This window comes from Symphalangus syndactylus, chromosome 15 (genome assembly GCF_028878055.3).
Source record: "Symphalangus syndactylus isolate Jambi chromosome 15, NHGRI_mSymSyn1-v2.1_pri, whole genome shotgun sequence".
NCBI classification, from domain to species: Eukaryota; Metazoa; Chordata; class Mammalia; order Primates; family Hylobatidae; genus Symphalangus; species Symphalangus syndactylus.
The window spans coordinates 100,531,380-100,558,153 of NC_072437.2; the positions used below are offsets into that span (position 1 = coordinate 100,531,380).

Genomic DNA, 26,774 nt, shown 5'->3' on the forward strand with positions numbered 1-26,774 from the left:
GACATAGATGAGGAGAAACTGATGGGGAGCATTATGTTTTGGATCTGAGATTTCTTCGACTAGTCCATCTAACTACCATAAAGCGATTGTGAAGAGAACACAGGGATTTTATCGTCATCCGTCTGGAACTTATTTGTCTTCAAAGTGTTTAGTTTCAAAGGGTCCTTAACATGAGATCCACTTCCCTGAAAAAGTCCTTCATCTTGAGGAAATTTTATGCATCCATGTTGAAGAGTTAAAAAATTGTGACAAAACTATCTAAAGACTTGGCAGCTCTCTGCAGGCATTCAAACCCAAAGTTAAGTATTTTCCCCATGAAAATAAAAGGTTGTTCATTTATTTTTTCAGCAGAAAAGTGAGTATATGTCTATGTGTGTGTTTTCTCAAATGGCAAAAAATTCTGGAATAATTTGTAAGATAAGACTTTAAAATATACCTTTTTCCTGTCATTGCCAAGAGCTTGTTGTTGATGAAATGACAGTAAATTATTCTTATCCCTTTGCATGTGTTTTCATGTATCTGTGTGCCTTGTTTTAAGCAAATTCTCTAAGTTTATGTATTGTCAGAGAGAACTGTTAGAGTGCTAGGATAGGAACTAAAGTTGTCTTCCATGTCCACCTCTATCCCATTTTTTAACTTTCAAGGTGGCTTATATCCCAGCATCCACAACAATCAAATACCGTTTCTTCTCTATGCTATGTACTTTTCTTATCACAAAGTTTTGTTTATCTCTCCTTTCAATATTTTATCTAATTATTTTTTGAAGCTCTTAGAATCAGTTACATAGTAATATGCACTTAAGAAGTATTTTTTGAAATTAGCCAGGCGTTGTGTTGCACGCCTGTAGTCCCAGCCACTCAGGAGGGTGAGGCAGGAGAATCGCTTGAACTCGGGATATGGAGGTTGCAGTGAGCCGAGATCGAGCCACTGCACTCCAGCCGGGGTGACAAAGCGAGACTGTCTCAAAAAAAAAAAAAAAGTATTTTTTGAAATTATAAAAAGAAATGCGCATCAGTGTAAAAGAATATAATCATTGCCTACCCAAGTTTGTTACAAAAATTCAGAACCATGTGTATCTCATTTACTTCACACACACTTGTAAATAAAGTACTACAAATATAAATAATTCCATTTCAGAGGCAATGTTTCATGATTAATAAAAGTAACATTAACTGATGAGAAGAAGATATAGGATTTATACCGTTTCTTATTTTCAGAGTTTTAAAACTATTTCGTTTACATGCTTTAAGATTTGTTACATTGTTATATTGCCAGCATAAACTCTATTACTCCTGTGGAAAAGGGCAATAGAAATAGAAATTTTTACACCTGACTCCTATGGAAAGGGGCAATAAGAAGCATAAATTCTTGTCATAGGTATTGCACTTTTCCATAGGAGTCAGGCCTAAAAATTCATCGGTAGCTTAGGATAACCAATGGAGAAGATGCCCTTTGTTACATTTTTCCTATAGGATACATTTTTCTTCTCATTCCGTTTTTTTCCTTATACTTAAGCATTTTTGTTTGCCACCCAATACTGTGTACTGTTGTCTATCTAGGATGTAAAGGGATTGGACTTCTCAACTAAATATGGTAAAAAAAAATTATCTTTGCCACTTTTACAACTCTCATTCACAAATTATTAAACATGCTTTAAAAACTACATGCAATCCTAACATTTTCTGAGGAGGAAAATATACTTTATCTTGTGAAGAATATTTTATAGTCCCTTTTCTGTCTCTCATTTAGTAGGTGAAAAAAATAAACTTCTGTTTTCTTCATTGACCACAACGAGAGTCCACAATATGGGTTTTTTTTTTAAATTTTACTTTAAGTTCTGGGATACATGTGCAGAACATGCAGGTTTGTTACATAGGTATACATGTGCCATCGTGGTTTGCTGCACCTGTCAATCCGTCTTCTAGGTTTTAAACTCCGCATGCATTAGGTATTTGTCCTAATGCTCCCCCTCCTCTTTCCCCAACCCCCCAACAGGCCCCAGTGTGTGATGTTCCCCTACCTGTGTCCATGTGTTCTCATTGTTCAACTCCCACTTATGAGTGAGAACATGCGGTGTTTCATTTTCTGTTTCTGCGTTAGTTTGCTGAGGATAATAGTCTCCAGCTTCATTCATGTCGCTGCAAAGGACGTGAACTCACTCTTTTTTATGGCTGCATAGTATTCCATGGTGTATATGTGCCACATTTTCTTTATCCAGTCTATCATTGATGGGCATTTGGGTTGGTTCCACATCTTTGCTATTGTAAATAGTGCTGCAATAAACATAAATGTTCATGTGTTTTTATAGTGGAATGATTTATAATCCTTTGGGTATATACCCAGTAATGGGATTGCTGGGTCAAATGGTATTTCTGGTTCTAGATCCTTGAGGAATCGCCACACTGTCTTCCACAATGGTTGAACTAATTCACACTCCCACCAACAGTGTAACAGCATTCCTATTGCTCTGCATCTTCACCAGCATCTGTTGTTTCCAGACTTTTTAATGATCGCCATTCTAACTGGCATGAAATGGTATCTCATGAGAGCTCACCGTATGTTTTATGCGAAATCCCAGAAAATAGCTGATACAAACTTATGTTTAAAATTTCTAGTTTTAGTGCTGTCTGTAAGGCTAAAGTCGTTAATTCTCCAACTCTTCTACTTGAAGCAGCACCTCATGGGCTGCAGTAGGGAGGAGTTGGAAGGATGGCCCAAACTGTAATGCTTGCCAGCCACCAGAATCACAAATGTTCTATGCTGTTAGGCTTTCAAATTCTCATTTTACTTTATTGTTCTTACATTCCTTAACATTTTGAATTAGATTACTTTAGATAGTTTTTTAATTTTTCGTTTTCCTCTCAGGCTCCAGCGGGGCTGGACATGTAGTATATATCCTGGGCATAGTTACTGCCTGCGTCTTATGTATCTCCTACCCCAAATTGAATAAACAAAAACTTTAAACTCTCTTCCCTCAGAAAAGACAATTGGTAACATTTTTGTGACCTTATACATTGTTAATAGCAGTTCATAATTTTTCATTAGTTAACAGACATTGACATGGTCAATTGAAATTATGCAAATTGTTGCAAATAGTTGAAGAATTTAGAAAACCTTCAAAAACTGAATTATACTCTCTTAATATTAGGTAGAACCACTTTGGCTATTGCTTAGGTCAAGGCCTGCATAAACTGCTCTTGTGCCCCAGCCATATCATGTTAATGGAGCATGTGTGACAGAAAATAAAACATTCATGTCTGGCAAACAAACTAATAATAGAACCTAGGGAAAAAATGCACCAGGAAATAGAAAATTTAAACATTTTTATACATAAGGATTTTTTCTGTGTTTGCCATTCAATGTTGGCTAAACTTCTAGAATTAAAGTCTTGTTTCCTTAATGTTGTAGTATATTCATTATGACAACTGCACCGTCTATTTCTTCTGGCCCTAGTGTCATCACAGATTAATAAAACATGGCTCTTCCTTTAAAAATACAGTAGTTAAAATCTAATTATATAATGTGCACATAAAACACATAAAGAGTAAACTGAACTCATAGAGTCATAGGAAGAAGACTATTCAGCCAGCTGGTGTTGAACTCCCATATTGAAAAATTGGTATTTCAATTTAAAGTTGCTTTAAATTCCTATATCAAATAAAAATATTTGATGTCTACCTGCGTCAGGACAGATGAATAGGACAGATAGCAGGATAGACAGAAGACTTAAATTTCCTGCAGGGCACAGAGGAGAACAAAAAATATCTTCTTTACATTAAAAAAATCCTTTCTCATTTTCATAATTAGCAATACTTTTTCATGTCTTCATGGAAAATGAGAACCCAGTTAGATTCTTTTTCTAGGATTAAAGAAACACTATGTTCAATTAGTATTGTTCATCTGTAGTAGTATCATTTTAAGAGGTCTCATTACCAGTCACCTGGTTTCATATCTCTGGCAATAACAAGAGGTGGATTGTATGTTAATCACTATTGACCCAGTAGATCACTAGTTAATAATATTTATTATTATGTTACTCAGACTGTAGCAGGTGTTGATTTAAAATTATATTAGAATTTAAAACCACATATATCTTAAATTCAAAAAGACCAAGACAAGACCAAGGAGTTTACAATGTTCTGGGAAAGAAGTACAGTAAAGTTTACAGTCATGTTACTAAAGTCTGGGTGCCTTCCCCCCCCAGTAGGGACAGACTGACACCTCATTCAAACGGGTACTCCTCTGAGACAAAACTTTCAGAGGAACTATCAGACAGCTGAATTTGTGGTCTCACGAAAATCCGCTGTTCTGCAGCCACCGGTGCTGACACCCAGCCAAACAGGGTCTGGAGTGGACCTCTAGTAAACTCCAACAGACCTGCAGCTGAGGGTCTTGTCTGGTAGAAGGAAAATTAACAAACAGAAAGGACATCCACACCAGAAACCCATCTGTACATCACCATCATCGAAGACAAAAAGTAGACAAAACCACAAAGATGGGGAAAAAACAGACCAAAAAAACTGGAAACTCTAAAAAACAGAGCACCTCTCCTCCTCCAAAGGAACGCAGTTCCTCACCAGCAACGGAACAAAGCTGGATGGAGGATGACTTTGATGAGTTGAGAGAAGAAGGCTTCAGAGGATCAAACTACTCTGAGCTACGAGAGGAAATTCAAAACAATAGCAAAGAAGTTAAAAACTTTGAAAAAAAATTAGAAGAATGGATAACTAGAATAACCAATGGAGAGAAGGGCTTAAAGGAGATGATGGAGCTGAAAGCCAAGTTTCGAGAACTACGCGAAGAATGCAGAAGCCTCAGTAGCAGATGCGATCAACTGAAGAAAGGGTATCGCTGATAGAAGATGAAATGAATGAAATGAAGAGAGAAGGGAAGTTTAGAGAAAAAAGAATAAAAAGAAATGAACAAAGCCTCCCAAGAAATTTGGGACTATGTGAAAAGACCAAACCTACGTCTGATTGGTGTACCTGAAAATGATGGGGAGAATGGAACCAAGTTGGAAAACACTCTGCAAGATATTATCCAGGAGAACTTCCCCAATCTAGCAAGGCAGGCCAGCATTCAGATTCAGGAAATACAGAGAACGCCACAAAGATACTCCTCGAGAAGGGCAACTCCAAGACACATAATTGTCAGATTCACCAAAGTTGAAATGAAGGAAAAAATGTTAAGGGCAGCCAGAGAGAAAGGTCGGGTTACCCACAAAGGGAAGCCCATCAGACTAACAGCTGATCTCTCGGAAGTCTGGGTGCCTTCATGAATAATAACTGGACTATTTTATACATAAACAAGTAAAGGAAAACTTCACACTTTTTACTCTTTTTCTGAAGAATTAACTGTTCTTATCCCTTTTCAAGACACTCCATTCTTTTATGCATTCATCAGGATTTCTGTCACCTTTCATCTCTTGTAATCTTTCTGTCTCTCCTTCACCCTTTCATTATGGTCCACAATTATATTTAGTCTCTTCATCATAAAAACTTCACAAACACTTTCACACCTGTCTTTCTCTGAGCATCCTGTCCATTGTTTCTTGGCTTTAATCACAAAACTTTTTGTGATTGTTTACTCTAGTTACCACTTTCTCTTTCTCGCTTACCAGCCCAGTACAATCAGACTTTCCTCCCAGCATGTAGGGCCTCTCTTTTGTCCTCATCATACCTGACTTTTCTGAAATATGAAAATGACAATGTATGGCATGCAAACAAATGGAATAGTGATAGTTTTCTAGTGATTATATTTTAAAAATATGGAAAATCTTGCAAAATTAAATGAGAATGTGACACAGTCCCACCATCAAAATGAGAAAGTGACACAGTCCTACTGTCAGAGAATGTTTAATATTCTCTTTGACAAGAAGACTTCTGCCACCCTCTCTCCCTCTCTAATAGTGACTCTTCTTTTGGTAGAAAACTAAAAAAAGAGCAACGCAGGCCTTCTGAGAAAGGAGTTGAACACAAATACAGGTCAACAGTATTATATTGTCATTGAACAAATTCAGGAATTACATTGCCTTGACAAAAGCAATTCTGTGTGTGTGTGTGTGTGTGTGTGTGTGGTGTGTGTGTGTGTGTATCTGTGTGTGTGTGATGGAGTCTTGGGCTGTCACCCAGGCTGGAGTGCATTGGCGCAATCTTGGCGCACTGCAACCTCCGCCTCCTGATTCAAGCAATTCTCTTGCCTCAGCCTCCCGAGTAGCGGGGATTATAGGTGCACACCACCACACCCAGCTACTTTTTGTATGACAAAAGCAATTCTTGAAGGGAAAACATATAATTGCAGTGATACATTTTTATTCAGAATGTTTTCTTAAGTCTTCTGTGTTCAGAATCTCTCTCTGTAGGCTGATAAAGTTACTGTTTCCTTTTTGACAGTCTGTTACCCTGCTTTCAGTACAAGTCTCTCCTGATTCATCACAGAAACTCTTTATGGTTCTGTAAAACCAACACTGTTCTAAAAAAAAAATTGTTTTTAAAAAATTTTTAAATTTACTGTGTGTAGTTTAAAGGCACGTAACCAACAAATAACAGACCCCTACTCCATCACTGAGATCCACTGGTCTAAATCAACCATTTCAACTCTTTTATCTGTTTATTAGTAAACTATATTTTCGAAATAACACTGTTATACCAATGTTCTTGGTTTTTCAATTTTAAATCTTTTTTTAATTTATTATATATAGCATGTCACTCTTACAATGCGGCCACTACCACCCACTAAAAAATATGGGGGAAAGTTTCCGCTTTTCTCAGCATTTCCCCACTATAGCCATATCACAGTTTTAAGTGTGTCAGTATTTCTTGTAAGTATCATCTGCAGCTAAACTATCCACCAATTCCTTCCTGAGATAACTATTTTCTTTTAGAGTGAATTGCCTCTTTCCTCTTTATTTGTTGGCAAAGTTTTCTGGATGCCTATTACTAAATTTCCCCCAAACTTTCCAGTAGAACTAAAAACCTGCTGTAACTCCAGTGCATGTTAAGTATTCTGTCAGCCTCTGCTTAATCCTGTTTTGGTACCTCCATTACCAATTATTTGGAGAATTTTCATCGCCTCTGTCTTGTTTCAGTCTACCGTTTCTTAGATATGGGTCTATCTCTTTTTAAAGTTCTTTTCTTATAGTATGTTTAGGGTTTGTCACAAGTTCTTTCCATCCTATTGAGCGCTTTTGGTGCGTTTGCATTCCCCTCCTCCAGTGAGATTGGGCGTCATCACAGGACTTTCTCTGGCCAGTGAATGTGGGCAAAGGGACATGTGTTACTTCTGGCTGGAAGCTACAAGAGCCAGGGCATGCTTAGACCCATACTCTTTCCCTCCATCTTGGCTGCCAACAGTGTTGCAGACAATGGCAAAATAGTCAGTATGACTTCCAGGATGATGCCAATGATGATGTAGAGCAGAACACAGACAGTGGACACAGAATTTGAGCAAGAAGTAAACTTTCATGTTTTAAGCCCCTGAGATTCAGGGACTAGCACAACATAAACTTGTTTCTCCTGTTTGATATATTTTCTCATTTTGGCAGAGCACACCATCGGTGGGTTCTTGAACAAGAGTCAGTGATAAATTTTTATGGATGTGTGGAAATGTGATTATTTTATCTTCATATGTTACTGATAGTTTAGCTGCATGGTTCTGAGTATTCTTCATAATTTTGAAACTGGCTGATGTTAAACTCTCATATTGAAAAATTGGTATTTCAACTTAAAGTTACTTTAAATTCGTATATCAAATGAAAGTATTTGATGTCTACATACGTCAGGACAGGTGAGCAGGACAGACAGAAAGCAGGATAGACAGAAGATTTACTTTCTTCCATCTTCCAGTTTTGCTGTGGAGAAGTCTAGTCTCATTCAGATTCCTGATTCTTTATATAAACTTTTATTTTTTCCTGCAAGCCTCTTCCTTAACCCTGGTGTTCTAAAATTTAATGATGCAATACTTGCTAGGGTATATTATGTATTATATTATTCATCATATAATTATGTAGTTATATTTTCATTTAATTAAATCCTAGAAAATATTTGAAATGCCTTTGATAATTTCTTGATACAATGTTTCTCATTCACTGTTTCCGAAATTCCTACTTACTAGATAGTGACCTCTCAAAGGAAGAGCCTCTAATTTCTTTGTCTCCTTTGTTTTCTGTCTCTGTCTTTTTGGTTGTACCTCATTATCTCTTTGTTCTATTTTCTGGGAGATATTTTCAACTCTTTTTTAATGCATACAATATCTTCATATGTCCCAGTTTTATTACTACATTTTTTTGGTGTTGCTTCATTGTCTCTCATTATTTGGGTTTCATTCCCTTCCCTCCAACCCCCACCTCCATTATCCCTTTCTAATATTGTTCTGTGTCTTTAATATAAGGTTGCAAACAGGATCATAGGTAGTGACTTTGAAAGTAATATTTGTCATTAAAGGGTCCTTTATCTTTCTGTTTTCCTGAGGCAGTGTATGTACGTGGAGTGTTTTCTTTCAAATAATGCTATGATATTCTGCTTCTGTTCTTAAATTTTGATAGATCTTTTTCTGTCCCTTTCAATTGCCTCTTTTTGTAGTCTTAAAAATGTGAATCCTTTCCAGCCTAGGAATACCTTCTCAGCCTAGATATTTGATCCTCGTTTTGTTTATACTTCTTAGGAGACTTTGCCTAATGTTAATGCCTTACTCAATATTTCTATGTAAATAATTCCAAATTTCACATTATTTTTTGATATACCATTGCCACTGTAAATCCAACAAATTCAGACAACAGTGTTTGTGATTTTCCCCAAATGAATTCTTCAGTATTTTCATAATAATATTACCATTATCCTAGTCATCTACATTGAAAACTTAATAATTTTTTTATCTCAACTTCTCTACATCAGCTCTTAAATTCAGATTCTCATCTAATCTTGGCATCTCTTCTTTGTAACATCTCTTATTTTTTATTCCCTTTTTGAAATACTCATTTAGCCTTCTAATATTTCTCTTGTGGAAAGGCATGTAACAACAATCTCCTACAATTTCCTCTTGCTCAAAACTGACAAATTACTGTTCTAAAACACTGATTTACTGAATGAAGTCCTGTGATCATATACTTTCATTGGCTTTCTCAAACTTAAACTGTAATGTCCTTAGCTTAGCTCAGACTTACTTCTACTGTTCCTCCATCAAAGGTTGTAAATTAGTACATCTCATGGGCTGTATGCAGATTCCATATAATTTTAGATTGATTGAAAGATAATTTTCTCTTGATTTTTTTAGACAAGGCATAATTTGGGATGCACATGTAATACCTAGATATGTACTCTGTGAAATATCTTACCGAAAAACCTTATTTATATTAGAAGTTTATGGTGACTAAAGAGTCTTAGTGTACAAACACTATCACGGAAAATCATGTGTAAGAAGTTGTAAGAATCTAGTCTTCATAGTGGCATGGGTCTACTTATGTAAAAATCAGTTTTCTCTTTGAGTTAATATCCCAATGAATATGAAGTATTTCTGAGAAATGTACATATTTTGTAGGATCCTGATTTCCAATAAATACAGAATATAGAATGAGAATAATAAAGAGGCTTTAAATTTTGTAAAAATTTGGGAAAAGAAATTTCCTGTAATTGTTTTATACAGAAATGGTTTGAAAGTTTCAGTAAGTTCTGTACAATGGAATAGCAATCTTATCATTTGGATAAATTTTAGTTAAAGGTTATGATAGCTAGAACCGAGTGGCTTTGTACTATCCCCAAGTTACCATATCTCTTTTCACTAGTTGTTGATTTTCTCTCCTTGGGTGATTCAGGATTTGTTATTCTATAATTCAGCACACATTTACTTAGAGCAAAGAATATTTATATATACACAAGTACCTACTTTTGGGGACCATATTTATTTTCAGAATCAGTGCAAAGCCTTTAAAGGGAAAGGGATCAGGAGTAGAGTGAAGGGTTGATAGAGAGACTGTGTTTTTTGTGAAGCTGAACCCATGGCCAGGGCAGCTGATCACCTCTGTACAACCAACACCTTATTAGAAAAATCATGGGGGGAAAAAATCTATAGAGGAGGGCCATGACTGGTCAATAAAGATTTTTCTATTAAAATGCATTAGGGAACTTTGAGGAGTATTTAGTTTTAGAACCATTGGAAGGGATATAATTTTCAATCCAAAACACTGCTATTTACCAGAGAGATATATATATATGCACGCACACACACACATACACACACACACACACACACACATATCTAAAACCCCTATATATATATATTTAACCCCAAATATATATATATTTAAAACCCCAGAATATGTATGTATTTAAAACCCCAAAAATAGAAATCACTAGCATAAACCGAAAACAGTACACAAATTATATTCTAAATGTGCTTTAGGAAGAGCATAAAATAAGCATATGCTTTCCTAATCCAAAATACTTCATTATAATCACTTATGTTCATAATGATGACCCTTACCTTGAGAACTGCCAAATTCACAAATATAATCTAAATTAGCAAAGAGAGATTACATAGTTATCTATTACATATTTAGCCATAGGTTTACTATATTTTTTTTACAATTTTCAAAAAAGTTAATTTGTAACTTTTTTCTAATTAACATTAAATAATTAGCATTAATTTGGAATGTACATATAACTAGAATGTTGCACTTCCAAGTCAATTTAAATACGTTTATGTTTCTGATAGTTTATATTTCTAGTATTCATTTTATTATCTTAATGTAAAATTTCTATATGACGAGCTAAAGTTTTCTATCCCAAATATTTCTAGTCCTTGTATAGTCACATTAGGCCTCTTTTGGTCATTTGCTGTTTTTTAGAAAGAAGCTTTGCGCTGAGAGCCCCCTATACCTGCAGTCTCACTTTCCATCTCAGTTTGCATCTAGCCTGAAATTTTCTGGTGAATCAAAAGCACCTTCTAAACTAAGTGATAAAACTAAAATTTGATTTTTTACAAAATAATATTTGTTACAAAATCTTGTAAAGACATTTGGAAATAATATAATGTGGAAGTTATTAACAACATCAACATGATCCTTAAACCAGATGTTACTTTCATTAAATGTTCACTTTTCTCACGTTTGTTTTGGTTTCTCCTTTTAGGAATGGCAAAACTCTATTCAGAAGAATGCAGGACTTGCATTTATTGAGCTCATCAATGAAGGAAGGTAATTAATTTTACAATTTTGGACAACTAGTCAGTGTACATTTTATTCCACTAGGCAATTGCTCTTTCCTACCATCTGTTCCAAAAATGTAGAAGAAAATATATTTTAGTTACATAATTTATCACACAGGTACTTAATTAATCTTTAACAAAGTTTAAAATGCTAAACATTTATTTTTGAAGAAAAAGCCATGCATGAAATAAAGGGACAAACTTCATAAGGTTTGGTAAGATCTGAAGTACATTTTACTGAGAAGTAAAGTTGTTTTACACAGATCAAGTGAACCCAATCTGCAATCCCATCTGCCACTCCATCTGTTTTCAGAGCAGTGCTCAGTGTTTATTCTTTCAGCTTCTCCTCAGTCCATGTGAAACAGTTTTATCTGAACATGTCATGCATTCAATGTCCAGCTGAAAATGTGAGGGATATTAAATATAGCAAATATGTCTGTCTCGGTTAGAAATTTATATATTCTATTATTAAAACAATAAGTAAAATTACATTTGAACCGATTATTATATTTGCCATTTTGTGGTAGATAGTTGTTAATTATTATTTTTGCAGTGCTTTATTGGCAGTGGACACATTAAAACAGACGTAGCTGTCACCATGTGACATATATAACTTCTATCAGCCCAAGACCTGCAGACTTTACAACATGAATTTCTTGTATGATATAGTGCATTCTTTGGAATATGGTGATTATTTGGCATGACCTATTTATTTCATATTTGAAACCAGCTTTCGTTAGATTAATGAGGAAATAATGCTGACTGTATATAAAATTTATCTTTTCAAGTAGGGGAGTCATGAAAGAATAGTCCGTGAAAATTAGTTTCTATATCGTGTAGATACCCAATTTTTAAAAGTTAAATATCACTTAGTATTATTCATTTTTTCCATCACTGTATTGTATTTTGAGAAATATCTTCTGTTTTTATAACAATTTATCTTATTTTATATTTCTCATTTTGATATTTTGTGACCTCATCATGTTAGCCAGTAGTACAGATCTAAAATTTAAAATAAGCTTTGCATTCACTGCCACACCAAAGATGCAGGAAAATATCAGTTTTCTTTTATAACACAAATAGTATTTTACATAACAGCACTCACTATGTCTTACAGAGTTTCATTGTGATAGGAGTTGCTAATAATAATTACCTGTTTTTAGGTGATGAATAAACAGAAAAAAACTATTTGCTAAGGCTAATCATTGTCATTTCAGTTTTAGAAATAACTCTCAATGACACGTCCACAATTATTTTGTTTCAACTGCAAAGTAAAAATTATATATAATTATTATTATCAATAACTCTCCTAAGAGTTATCAGAATTGAACCTCTAAACACTTAAGATTATAGTAATAGGCTTAGAAAAGGAAGGGGGTGGAAAATTTGCTAATATCAGAGATTTTAAGCTTCTGATAATGCTTTTATCAGTCAGTGGTAGAATTTGGGGTTTGCTTTATATTAGGAAAGGTTAGAAATAAAGAAAGTAGTCACAATTTTAAAAAAAATTTCAATCTAGGCTGGGTGCAGTGGCTCACGCCTGTAATCCCAGCACTTTGGGAGGCCAAGTTGGGTGAATCACCTGAGGTCAGGAGTTTGAGACCAGTCTGGCCGACATGGTGAAACCCTGTCTCTACTAAAAATACAAAAATTAGCTGGGTGTGGTGGCAGGTGCCTGTAATCCCAGCCACTCATGAGGCTGAGGCAGGAGAATCGCTTGAGCCTGGGAGGTGGGGGTTGCAGTGAGCCAAGATCGTGCCACTGCACTTCAGCCTGGGCGATGAGAGTGAGACTTTGTCCCCCTGCCAAAAAAAAAATTCAACCTATAATAATCTCTGAAATTCTGTCCATGATGTTCTCTGTGCTCTCCTAAATTTCTGTTTCTACTCTTCATAGGACTCGTTCTTCCAAATAAAAATGATTTTGGAAGAAGGATTCAAATATGAATAGCTATAAATATGTAAGCACAAATCATGTATGCATGAGTGCAGCAAATGTCTATTCAGCACCCACTACATGTCAAATACTATTATAAGAGTTAGGAATAGAGTTAGGAATAAGATATAAATGGTTCCAGTTTCTTGGGGAAAGGCAAACATTAGATGAACACATATAATAATACAAGGATACTGTGATAAAAGTGGTATAGGTAATGATGCAGTCGTACCACAGAATACTTTACCTAGTCTGGAGGGATGCATTCCACTGAGTGGTGGGATTATCAAGGTTTTCAAAAGAGTACTTACCCAAACAAATGCCCTTTGAGAGATCATTAGGAGATAGCCAAGTGAGGAAAAAAAGTAGAAATACAATTATTGGCAGAGGGAATTGTATAGTGCAGAGGACTAGGGGCAAGAGAATAGTGAGACATGTTGTGGAGAGCTGTTTTCAGTCAGCCAGCAGCTATTTAAATGCATGTTGTATGCCAGCCACATGGAGGCACAGGTCATTGGCAAAGGTCATGCCACGAAGCTGTGCAAAGGATACTGGAGAATAACTGAAAATGTGTAGGTGTAGCCTGCAATGTAGAGGGTTCCACAGGCTCAAGAGTTGAAGCAATACCAATCTGAGGTTCAGTAATCTTGTTGAAGAATATGGTGTCATGGACTAACAGTGGCTGTGAGGATGGAAGAAGTGAACAAACCTGAAGTATCTTTTGGAAATTAAGTCACTATGGTTGCTAATATATTGGATGGAAGAAGGGAAAGAAGGAATCCAGGATATTTTGATGTCAGCTTTAGTAACTGATGGTTTACAGTGTAAGTATAATTCACTTGGCTAGGAGAGTACAGAAAGTGAGGTTTGAGTTGAGAGTTTTTCACTTTTGGGTTACACTGAACTTGTGGTACCAGTGAAACATCCAGGTGGAGATGTTCAATAGGCATGGGCATTTGAGTATTGAGCTCTCCAAAGAGAGAGCTGGCGTGGAGATTTAGACTTATGAGTCTCCAGGTTATGCGTGGTAAACTGTAGAAAGGATACAGATGTGATGCTCAGAGAGAGTGAATAGAGTGTGTGGAGAACCAGAGACCCTGCTTTTACTCCTGTTTCTGCTGGGAATCCTCTTCTCCCGCATCTTGACACGGTTGGTTGTTTCTTATCTTTGAGGAATCAGCTTAAATGCCACCCTCTCACAGAGGCTCCCCTGACTATCTTATACAGTTGTTACACTCCCATGACATAATCCTCTTTTAACACATAATAACATCATCTCAAATGATCTGCTCTGTTTGCTTGTTTACATCTATTTCTCCTGCTAAAATGTGTTTTCCTTGAGATCTTGTGTCTTATTCATTGTCTTATTTGCTGCTATATCTCTATATTCTGGAATAGTGCCTAGCATGTAGTTAGCATGCTAATGAAATATTTATTTATTTGCCATGTTAAATGAGTATTTATTGAAAGCATAAAGAACAGAATGGTGAGTAGAATGTTTAAGGAAGAATGTATGGTCAAAAAGAGGATTTTTAAGTTAGTACTAAAGGGACCACTGGGTTCAGCCACAAGGAGGTCATGATGATCTCATCCAAACTTAATGCTGGTGAACACCTGTGTGCTAAAGAAGCTGGGTGTAGATCCAAATCCTACCCTATTAGAGCTTACAGTCTAGTGGGGGCAACAGCCTTAGATTAAGTAATTGCAAGTTTAATAAATATGTGAAGGACAACTAGAGGGTGCTATGAGAGCAGGCAACTGAGAGAGGTATTTTTTGAAAAAGTGATGATTTACCTAGAGTAGAGGAACAGAAGCCAGGTTGCTTTGAGTTGAAGAGCTAGCCCAAAATGAAATACAGACAGCAAGTACTTCTCTGAAGAAATTTGGCCAAGAAGGGGAAAGATAGAGTGGTTGCTGTAGGTGAGTAAGGTTTAAATTTGGAGAGACGGGTTACTTTTTAGAAAGAAGAACCTATTTTTCAATTTTGATGGAAAAAAGCAATATGGTGGGAGGGAAAGAAGGCAATATTGACAGCATAAACTCTCTGAGAGGGTGCATTGAGACAGAAGGATTGGCCTTTAGTGGAAGAGCACTGAGAAAGGATGAAGACAATTAAATTGGTGGCAGAATTCAGAAGAGATTTCATATGATGCCTTCTATCTATGAAGTGGCAGGGAGGGTCATTTGCTGAGAATAAAAGAAATTGGGAGAGGGTATATAGTATCTTTAGGAAAGTAAAGAATACTGAATACAGCGATTATAAAAGAATAGAGAAGAGAAAAAACTAAAGAAACCTCAGAGGCTTGCCAGGCAATTTGGAGGAGCCAATTGAGGTTGCTGTCTTTGATAGTGTAATGTTTTCTTCAGCAGTTCACAGTTCAGAGAAGATAGGCATTTGCTTTAAGACATTGGCTTCTCTTACTTCAGTGAAAATAATCTTTTCACTGAGGACCAACCCCTTCCTACCCCTAATCTGGATTAGGTACCTTTCTCTGTTCTCCCAGTACCTCAATTTTTCCCTGATTTATATTTACCTATCTATAGTGTTTATTTGTAGTGGATTTTTTATGGCTATTCCACAATGCATAGTATAATACATAGTATCCATATGTTAATTCTACTGAGTTCAAATATCAGTTCTCGCCGGGCGCGGTGGCTCACGCCTGTAATCCCAGCACTTTGGGAGGCCGAGGCGGGCGGATCACGAGGTCAGGAGATCGAGACCATCCTGGCTAACACGGTGAAACCCCGTCTCTACTAAAAATACAAAAAATTAGCCGGGCGAGGTGGTGGGCGCCTGTAGTCCCAGCTACGCAGGAGGCTGAGGCAGGAGAATGGCGTGAAACCCGGGGGGAGGAGCCTGCAGTGAGCCGAGATCGCGCCACTGCACTCCAGCCTGGGTGAAAGAGCGAGACTCCGTCTCAAAAAAAAAAAAAAAAAAAAAAAAATCAGTTCTCCCATTGATAAGCTGTTAGACTGCAGGCAAGTAATAATCTTCCTCTGACATTGTTTCTCATCTGTAGAATACTGTAGCACCTTTCTTGCTCAGTTTCCGTGAAAGTTCAAAATAATATATATGATATTTATTACAGGTGCTATAAGTCCTTAAAATGGAAGTTTTTACTTTTGTTATTGCATATAACATGTATTCAAAATTTTGCTTACTCCCACCTTTAGTTTGGATCATTTCTTTCAATTTAGACTTTTCTCTTTCACAAACATGAACTGAGACTTCTGGTTCAAAAAGTCATATTTAGGTAGCTGGGATGCAGTTCCAGTAAAAAGCCCAAAATTACTCTGTTTGTCTTCCTGCTGTATGTTGATGTCCATTATGTGTGAAGCACAAATTAGATATTTTATACATGCTTTTATCCCATTTGCATGCACATATAACATTTTTACAACTTTTTCATATGGTTTAATATGAAATATTTAAAAATTCACTTTATTTGGATTGTTAGAATATCAGTCTTTAATTTGTCCTTATGGGAATGAAGATAAAAATCTTTAAGTAGAAATTATTATAAATGTTTATCCTACTTAACAGCTACACTCATGAATACAATTCATCAATCATAGCTGGAGAAAGCAATTGTGCAGTTGTCTACAATTAACAGGACAAAAACAGTTGATGAATGTGCATCTGAATTAAAGTACTCCCTAGGACAGGGTGAAATTATACCCTGGATCATTTAAAGGAATCTAACAAAGGATCTTTAAAATTAAAACAAAGCAAGGTTAATGGGATGTAAAATTGCCTGTAATATCTTGGCAATAATGATTGGAATTTGAATTATTAAAATATGCATTGAAGAATAAGGCAAATAGGAAGTACTTATTTAAAATACAGAATTTGAGTGACCTTTTTAAATAAATTAATCATTTGCCTGAAATAAACCTTTGTCACTCTTTCGAAAGAATATAGAATTTAATTTTTAAATATTCATCAGAAAAGAACAGATCATATTTGTGTTTAGCACTGAATTTAAGCTAGAGCTCTCAAGATTCTGATTTTTTGTTTTGTCCTTTAGAATATGGGAAAATATACACCAGGCATTTCTTAGGTTTTTAAGAGGAGAAGCATACTGCATCCAAGTATATACTTTTTTAGTGATCATATGGCACCAATTTGAATGTATTCTTTAATTTAACAAATGCTAGTTAATATTTTAACCAACAAGCATCGGTTTGCTTGAGTTTATGTCTCTTATGTCTTTGATTTGGCAAAAACTGTATTTAAAAATAAAACAAACCAAAAAAAACTTCCAAAGCTATAAAATAAGAAACTATTTCCTAAAGTAGACATTCTGGTTTAATTTGGAGCCAGTAATCTCTGGAAGCTACTGGAAAACAGAAGTTTCTTTTCCATGTGTTTTCTTATAAAATCTGACCTATGCCAGGTTTTCTTTAACATTCTTTTTTAATTATTATTATTTTCTAATATTATACTTTAAGTTATAGATACATGGGCAGAGCATGCAGGTTTGTTACATAGGTATACACGTGCCATGGTGGTTTACTGCACCCATCAACCCGTCATCTACATTAGGTATTTCTCCTAATGCTATCCCTCCTCTAGTCCTCCACCCCCAAACAGGCCCCAGTGTGTGATGTTCCCCTCTCTGAGTCCATGTGTTCTCATTGTCAACTTCCACTTATGAGTGAGAACATGCGGTGTTTGGTTTTCTGTTCCTGTGTTAGTTTGCTGAGAATGATGGTTTCCAGCTTCATCCATGTCCCTGCAAAGGACATGAACTCATCCTTACTTTATGGCTGCATAGTATTCCATGGTGTATATATGCCACATTTTCTTTATACAGTCTATCATTGATGGGCATTTAGGTTAGTTCCAAGTCTTTCCTATTGTCAACAGTGCTGCAGTAAACATATGTGTGCATGCGTGTTTATAGTAGAATGATTTATAATCCTTTGGGTATATACCCGGTAATGGGATTGCTGGGTCAAATGGTATTTCTGGTTCTAGATCCTTGAGGAATCGCCACACTGTCTTCCACAATGGTTGAACTAATTTACACTCCCACCAACAGTGTAACAGTGTTCCTATTTCTCCACATCCTCTCCAGGATCTGTTGTTTCCTGACTTAAATGATCGCCATTCTAAATGGTGTGAGATGGTATCTCATTGTGGTTTTGATTTGCATTTCTCTAATGACGAGTGATGATGAGTTTTTTTTCATATACTTGTTGGCCACATAAATGACATCTTTTGAGAAGTATCTGTTCATATCCTTTGCCCACTTTTTGATGGGGTTTTCTGTTTTTTTTCTTGTAAATTTGTTTAAGTTCCTTGTAGATTCTGGATATTAGCTCTTTGTCAGATGGATAGATTGCAAAAATTTTCTCCCATTCTGTAGGTTGCCTGTTCCCTGTGATGATAGTTTCTTCTGCTGTGCAGAAGCTCATAAGTTTCCTTAGATCCCATTTGTCAATTTTGGCTTTTGTTGCCATTGCTTTCAGTGTTTTAGTCATGAAGTCTTTGCCCATGCCTATGTCCTGAAAGGCATTGCCTAGGTTTTCTTCTAGGGTTTTTGTGGTTTTACGTTTAAGTCTTTAATCCATCTTGAGTTAATTTTTGTATAAGGTGTAAGGAAGGGGTCCAGTTATAGCTTTCTGCCTCTGGCTAGCCAGTTTTCCCAGCACCATTTATTAAATACGGAATCCTTTCCCCATTGCTTGATTGTTGACAGGTTTGTCAAAGATCAGATGGTTGTAGATGTGTGGCATTATTTCTGAGGCCTCTGTTCTATTCCTTTGGTGTATATATCTGTTTTGGTACCAGTACTATGCTGTTTTGGTTACTGTAGCCTTGTAGTATAGTTTGAAGTCAGGTAGCATGATGCCTCCAGCGTTGTTCTTTTTTCTTAGGATTGTCTTGGCTATACAGGCTCTTTTTTGGTTCCATATTAAATTGAAAGTAGTTTTTTCTAATTGTGTGAAGAAAGTTAATGGTAGCTTGATGGGGATAGCACTGAATCTATAAATTACTTTGGGCAGTATGGCCATTTTCACAATATTGATTCTTCCTATCCATGAGCATGGAGTGTCTTTCCATTTGTTTGTGTTCTCTCTTATTTCCTTGAGCAGTGGTTTGTAGTTCTCCTTGAAGACGTCTTTCACATCCCTTGTGAGTTGTATTCCTAGGTATTTTATTATCTTAGTGGCAGTGGTGAATGGGAGTTCACTCATGATTTGGCTCTCTGTTTGTCTATTACTGGTGTACAGGAATGCTTGTGATTTTTGCACATTGATCTTGTATCCTCAGACTTTGCTGAAGTTGCTTATCAGCTTAAGATTTGAGGCTGAGACGATGGAGTTTTCTAAATATATAATCATGTCATCTGCAAATAGAAACAATTTGACTTTCTCTCTTCCTATTTGAATACCCTTTATTTCTTTCTCTTGCCTGATTGCCCTGGCCAGAAATTCTGATACTATGTTGAAGACGAGTGGTGAGAGAGGGCATCCTTGTCTTGTGCTGGTTTTCAAAGGGAGTGCTTCCAGTTTTTGCCCATTCGGTATGATATTGGCTGTGGGTTTGTCATAAATAGCTCTTATTATTTTGAGATACATTCCATCAAGACCTAGTTTGTTGAGACTTTTTTGCTTGAAGGGGTGTTGAATTTTATCAAAGGCCTTTTTGACCTCTCTTGAGATAATCATGTGGTTTTTGTCATTGTTTCTGTTTATGTGATGGATTACATTTATTGATTTGCATGTGTTGAACCAGCTTTGCATCCCAGGGATGAAGCCAACTTGATCATGGTGGATAAGCTTTTTGATGTGCTGCTGGATTCTGTTTGCCAGTATGTTATTGAGGATTTTTGCATTGATGTTCATCAGGGATATTGGCCTGAAATTTTCTTACTTTGTTGTGTCTCTGCCAGGTTTTGGTATCAGGATGATGCTGGCCTCATAAAATGAGTTAGGGAGGAGTTCCTCTTTTCCTACTGTTTGGAATAGTTTCAGAAGGAATGGTACCAGCTCCTCTTTGTACCTCTGGTGGAATTTGGCTGTGAATCCATCTGGTCCTGGGCTTTTTTTGTTGTTGGTAGGCTATTACAGCTTCAATTTCAGAACTTGTTATTGGTCTATTCAGAGATTCGATTTCTTCCTGGTTTAGTCTTGGGAGGGTGTATGTGTCCAGGAATTTATCTATTTCTTCTAGATTTTCTAGTTTATTTGCATAGAGGTGTTTATAGTATTCTCTGATGGTAGTCCGCATTTCTGTGGGATCAGTGTGATATCTTCTTTATCATTTTTTACTGTGTCTATTTGATTCTTCTCTGTTTTCTTTTTTATTATTCTGGCTAGTGGTCTGTCTATTTTGTTAATCTTTTCAAAAACCAGCTCCTGGATTCACTGATTTTTTTGAAGGGTTTTTTGTGCCTCTATCTCCTACAGTTCTGCTCTGATCTTAGTTATTTCTTGTCTTCTGCTAGCTTTTGAATTTGTTTGCTTTTGCTTCTTTAGTTCTTTCAATTGTGATGTTAGGGTGTTGATTTTAGATCTTTCCCACTTTCTATTGTGGGCATTTAGTGCTATAAATTTCCCTCTAAACACTGCTTTAGCTGTGTCCCAGAGATTCTGATACATTGTGTCTTTGTTCTCATTGGTTTCAAACAACTTATTTATTTCAGCCTTCATTTCGTTATTTACCCAGTAGTCATTCAGGAGAAGATTTTTCAGTTTCCATGTAGTCATGCGGTTTTGAATGAGTCTCTTAATCCTGAGTTCTAATTTGATTGCACTGTGGTCTGAGAGACTGTTTGTTATGATGTCCATTCTTTTGCATTGGCTGAGGAGTATTTTACTTCCAATTATGCAGTCAATTTTAGAATAAGTGCAGTGTGGTGCTGAGAAAAAATGTATATTCTATCCATTAGGGGTGGAGAGTTCTGTAGATGTCTGTTAGGTCCACTTGGTCCAGAGCTGAATTTAAGTCCTGAACATCCTTGTTAATTTTCTCTCGTTGATATGTCTAATATTGACAGTGGGGTGTTAAAGTCTCCCACTATTATTGCGTAGGAGTCTAAGTCTCTTTGTAAGTCTCTAAGAACTTGCTTTATGAATCTGGGTGCTCCTGTATTGGGTGCATATATATTTAGGATAGTTAGCTCTTCTTGTTGCATTGATCCCTTTACCATTACATAATGCCCTTCTTTGTCTCTTTTGATCTTTGTTGGCTTGAAGTCTGTTTTATCAGACTATGATTGCAACCCCTGCTTTTTTCTTTTGCTTTCCATTTGCTTGGTTAATAATCTCCCATCCCTTTATTTTGAGTCTATGTGTAACTTTGCACATATGATGGGTCTCCTGAGTACAGCACACTGATGGGTCGTGACTCTTTATCAACTTTGCCAGTCTGTGTCTTTTAATAGGGGCATTTAGCCCATTTACATTTAAGGTTAATATTGTTATGTGTGAATTTGATCCTGTCATTATGATGCTAGCTGGTTAATTTGCCCATTAGTTGATGCAGTTTCTTCATAGTGTCGATAGACTTTACAATTTGGTATATTTTTGCAGTGGCTGGTACCAGTGTTTCTTTTCCATATTTAGTGTTTCCTTCAGGAGCTCTTGCAAGGCAGACCTGGTGGTGACAAAATCTCTCAGCATTTGCTTTTCTGTAAAGGATTTTATTTCTCCTTTGCTTATGAAGCTGAGTTTGACTGGATATGAAATTATGAGTTGAAAATTCTTTACTTTAAGAATGTTGAATATTTGCCTCCACTCTCTTCTGGCTTGTAGGGTTTCTGCAGAGAGATCCACTGTTAGTCTGATGGGCTTCCCTTTGGGGTAACCTGAACTTTCTTCCTCACTGCCCTTAACATTTTTTCCTTCATTTCAACCTTGGTGAATCTGAAGTTTATGTGTCTTGGGGCAGCTCTTCTTGAGGAGTATCTTTGTGGTATTCTCTGTATTTCCTGAATGTGAATGTTGGCTTGTCTTGCTAGGTTGGGGAAGTTCTCCTGGATAATATCCTGCAGAGTGTTTTCTAACTTGGTTCCGTTTTCCCCATCACTTTCAGGTACACCAGTCAAACACAGGTTTTGTCTTTACACATAGTCCCACATTTCTTGGAGGCTTTGTTCACTGCTTTTAATTCTTTTTCTCTAATCATGTCTTCACACTTTATTTCATGAAGTTAATCTTCAATCTCTCATATCCTTTCTTCTGCTTGATGTATTCGGCTATTGATACTTGTGTATGCTTCATGAAGTTCTCGTGTTGTGTTTTTCAGCTCTGTCAGATCATTTATGTTCTTCCCTAAACCGGTTATTCTAGTTAGCAATTCCTCCAACATTTTTTCAAGATTCTTAGCTTCCTTGCATTGGGTTAGAACATGCTCCTTTAGCTCAGAGGAGTTTGTTATTGCCCACCTTCTGAAGCCTGCTTCTGTCAATTTGTCAAACTCATTCTCCATCCAGTTTTGTTCCCCTGCTGGCAAGGAGTTGTGATCCTTTGGAGAAGAGGCATTCTGGTTTTTGGAATTTTCAGCCTTTTCAGCTGGTTTTTCCTCATCTTCGTGGATTTATCTACCTTTGGTCTTTGATGTTGTTCACCTTCAGATGGGGTTTTTGAGTGGGCATACTTTTTGTTGATGTGGATGCCATTCCTTTCTGTTTGTTAGTTTTCCTACTAAGAGTCAGACCTCTGCTGCGGGTCTGCTGGAGTTTGCTGGAGGTCCACTCCAGTCCCTGTTTGCCTGGGTATCACCAGCAGAGGCTGCAGAACAGCAAAGATTACTGCCTGTTCCTTCCTCTGGAAGCTTTTTCCCAGAGTGGCACCTGCCATATGCCAGCTGGAGCTCTCCTGTATGAGGTGTCTCTTGACCCCTGCTGGGAGGTGTTTCCTTCAGTCAGGAAGCACGGTGGTCAGTGACCCACTTGAGGAGGCAGTGTGTCCCTTAGCAGAGCTCAAGCACTGTGCTTGGAGATCTGCTGCTCTTTTCAGAGCCAGTGGGCAGGAACATTTAAGTCTGCTGAAGCTGCACCCGCAGCCGCCCCTTTCCCCAGGTGCTCTGTCCCAGAAAGATGGGAGTTTTATCTATAAGCCCCTGACTGGGGCTGCTGCCCTTCTTTCAGAGATACTGTGCCCAGAGATGAAGAATCTAGAGAGGCGGTCTGGCTACAGTGGCTTTGCTGAGCTGTGGAGGGCTGCGCCCATTTGGAACTTCTCGGTGGCTTTGTTTACACTATGCAGGGAAAACCGCCTACTCAAGCCTCAGTAGTGGTGGACGCCCCTCCCTCCACCACGCTGGAGGGACCCAGGTCGACTTCAGACTGCTGTGCCAGCAGCGAGAATTTCAAGCCAGTGGATCTTAGCTTGCTGAGCTCTGTTGGGGTGGGATCTGATGAGCTAGACCACCTGGCTTCCTGGCTTCAGCCCCCTTTGCAGGGGAGTGAACGGTTCTGTCTCGCTGGCATTCCAGGCGCCACTGGGATGTGAAAAAAAACTGCAGCTAGCTCAGTGTCTGCCCAAATGGCTGCCCAGTTTTGTGCTTGAAACCCAGGGCCCTGGTGATGTAGGAACCCAAGAAAATCTCCTGGTCTGTGGGTTGCAAAGACTGTGGGAAAAGTGTAGTATCTGGGCTGGAGTGCACCATTCCCCATGGCACAGTCCCTCACGGCTTCCCTTGGCTAGGGTAGGGAGTTCCCTGACCCCTTGTGCTTCCCAGGTGAGGCGATGCCCCACCCTGCTTCAGCTCACCCCCCGTGGACTGCACCCACTGTCTAACCAGTCGAATCACCCACTGTCTAGTCGTCCCAATGAGATGAGCTGGGTACCTCAGTTGGAAATGCAGAAATCACCCGCCTTCTGGGTTTATCTCGCTAAGAGCTGCAGACTGGAGCTGTTGTTATTCGGCCATCTTGCCAGCTAACACCCCATGCTCCTTTTTTGCCACTCTTTTATTCACTTTATACATCTAATTAGTTAATAAACATACGGAGTTTCATATATGAAACATGACTTTTACAAAATTACCTGCATACATCTTAAATAGTATTTCTGATTTATACATATAACCTTAGACATTGATGATAAATAAAATGTTATTTATTTAAAACTAAAGTCCCATTTAATAATGGTTAGATTTCAAGTAATAAGGAAATATATTTCAAAATTTGTGATCATAAATTGTATTTGAATTATATTTTGTTTTTTGAGACAGGGTCTCACCCTGTCATCCAGGTTGGAGTGCAGTGGCATGATCTTGGCTCACTGCAACCTCCATTTCCAAGGCTCAAGCGATCCTCCCAACTCAGCCTCCCAAGTATCTGGGACTATAAGCACGAGCCACCATGCCCAGCTGCATTTTGTATTTTTTGTAGAGATGGGGTTCTGCCATGTTGCCCAGTCTGGTCTCGAACTCCTGAAATTAAGTGATCCACCTGCCTCAGCCTCCCAAAGTGCTGGGATTACATGCATGAGCCACCATGCCCAGCCTAAATCACATTTTTAACCATGTTTAAAATATATCTACATATGTATGCATATTTTTTTCTCTTCTGAGCACAAGTTTAAATATACTTTTCTCCTTATTACATTAAGAAACATAACATTTAAAAAGTGAATCAATGAGAAAGTTACCCATTTTGGTGTATTCATTTCTATGCCATATTTTTCCATTTCTTATTTCTTAGAGACACATATCATATTTTTTTTTGTTCTTGGTTTACTCATTGCATACAAAAGCCAGTCAAGATTTACATAATCTATGTCTTTATTAGAAAACTTTTATTTAATTTCCATACCATTCTGATAGGTAAGATCAACCTGGCAATAGAAGAGCCTAGAGTTGGCCTTTGCATTTGTGGCTGGTGTATTGTGAAATAACGGATGCAGGTAGAAGTGAACTAACAGGGGCTACGCTAACATGAAGGTATAGATGTTGTGCACGTGGCCAAAGGATACACCAAAGGTGAGAAGTGAGGAGATAAGATAAGCAGGACAGATAGGACAAGAATACAGGCATGACCTGTGTCATAGATTTTAGCTTATGCAAGAGTCCTAAAATGCCAGGAGAATTAGAATATTGAGTTACATGGACTGATTAGTTCATATGTTGGTAAAATAAGAACACATGACTGATTTATATTCCTCATGTCCTGTTGTGCAGATCAATATTTGAAAAACCAGAATATTTCTTCTATAACATGTCTCTTATAAAAATCCAGTCCCAGCCAAACAAGGATTAAGAAAAACTTATTGTTACTGTTTTTTAATTACAAAGGTAATATAATACATGAACATGTATTCCTGGAGTTCTTAACATTTATTAATTACAATATATCTTAAAAAACAAAACCTGAATAAATACTCAGAAAACACTCATTATATAGTTAGTTTTAGCAGGGACATAAATACATTTTGCACATATTCCTCATCTACGAGTAACTCGTAATTGAGAGGTTAGGATTTATGTGCAGAAAAAAATTAAACAGTTCCAAAATATTATAGTCAATATATGACTATTTTCAAACTAAATGATATAAAAATGTCAATGACTTTAGAAGGAGATATTTCAGTGGGCAATAATGATTGCAGAAGCCTTCTTTTAGGAGAGAGGACCTAAGCAAGTATAAGCACAATGTGTGGAATCCAAACAAACAAACAAAAAATCATCCCTGACTTTTTTGGTGAAAATTAAAATTTAGAACAACAGAAAGTACCTTATGAGTTTCATTATCTAATGAAGCAAATGTGGTCCTAATTTTAGTTGTAAAAAATAAAATCTGTCTTTGAAGTTTATATTATTTAAATAGTCAAAGTTTTCCTGATTTTTTAGTGCTAACCAGTAATTTGCTTAATTCTTAATGCTGATAGGGTTTTACAACATTAATCTCTGTATCAGAAAGAGTATGAAAATTTTACGTATTTTTCTTTTTTAAAAGAATTACTCATAAAGCAGACTTCAAAACAATCAATTATACCAACGTCTAGATTTCCATATTCATAGAACAGTATAAGAAAAACAGGGGACTTAACTTACTAAAGAACTGAGTTGATGTTAAACAATAAATATTTCTTTTTAATTTTTTAAAATTTTTAATTTTTGTGGGTAGATAGTAGATGTACGTATATGGGATATGTAAGATGTTTTGATACAGGGATACAATGCATAATAATCACATAAGGGTAAATGGGGATGAAACATTATTATTTAAAGAATAAATAATACCAATATGCTGAAAGTAGTCCAGAAATAGAAGAGGAGGTAATGCTTTATAGTTCCTTTTATGAGATATCATAATACTGATACCAACACCAGAAAAAGACATAACAAGTAATGAAATTACAGACTCATATCCATCATAAGCATAGGTGCAATAATTTTTAACAAGATTTGGCAAATCAAATCTAGCAATATATGAAAAGGATTATATCATGAACAAAAGGTAATGATCCTCCAAAATGCAAAGTGTATATGACATTCAAGACTATTTATCATAAATTTTTTCCCAAAGCTAATGTCTAGAATGGTATTTCCTGTGTTTTCTCCTAGGATTCTTACATTTTGAGATTAAATGGAACTTAAATTTTTAATCTATCTTTAGTTAATTTTTATATATGGTGAAAGGTAGGGGTTCAGTTTCAACTTTCCCTGTATGGCTAGG

At 36.7% G+C, this 26,774-nt stretch overlaps 1 protein-coding gene across 7 annotated transcripts in view; it reads left to right on the forward strand.

The window, feature by feature from the left end:
- NBEA (neurobeachin) overlaps positions 1 to 26,774 on the forward strand; it is a 731,576-nt gene that overhangs the window by 360,354 nt on the left and 344,448 nt on the right. For all 7 annotated transcript variants that reach the window (XM_055244143.2, XM_055244145.2, XM_063619313.1 and 4 more), the window contains one exon: positions 11,124 to 11,188. In XM_055244143.2, coding sequence (XP_055100118.2) covers positions 11,124 to 11,188 — 65 coding nt within the window. The remainder of the gene's footprint in view (positions 1 to 11,123; positions 11,189 to 26,774) is intronic.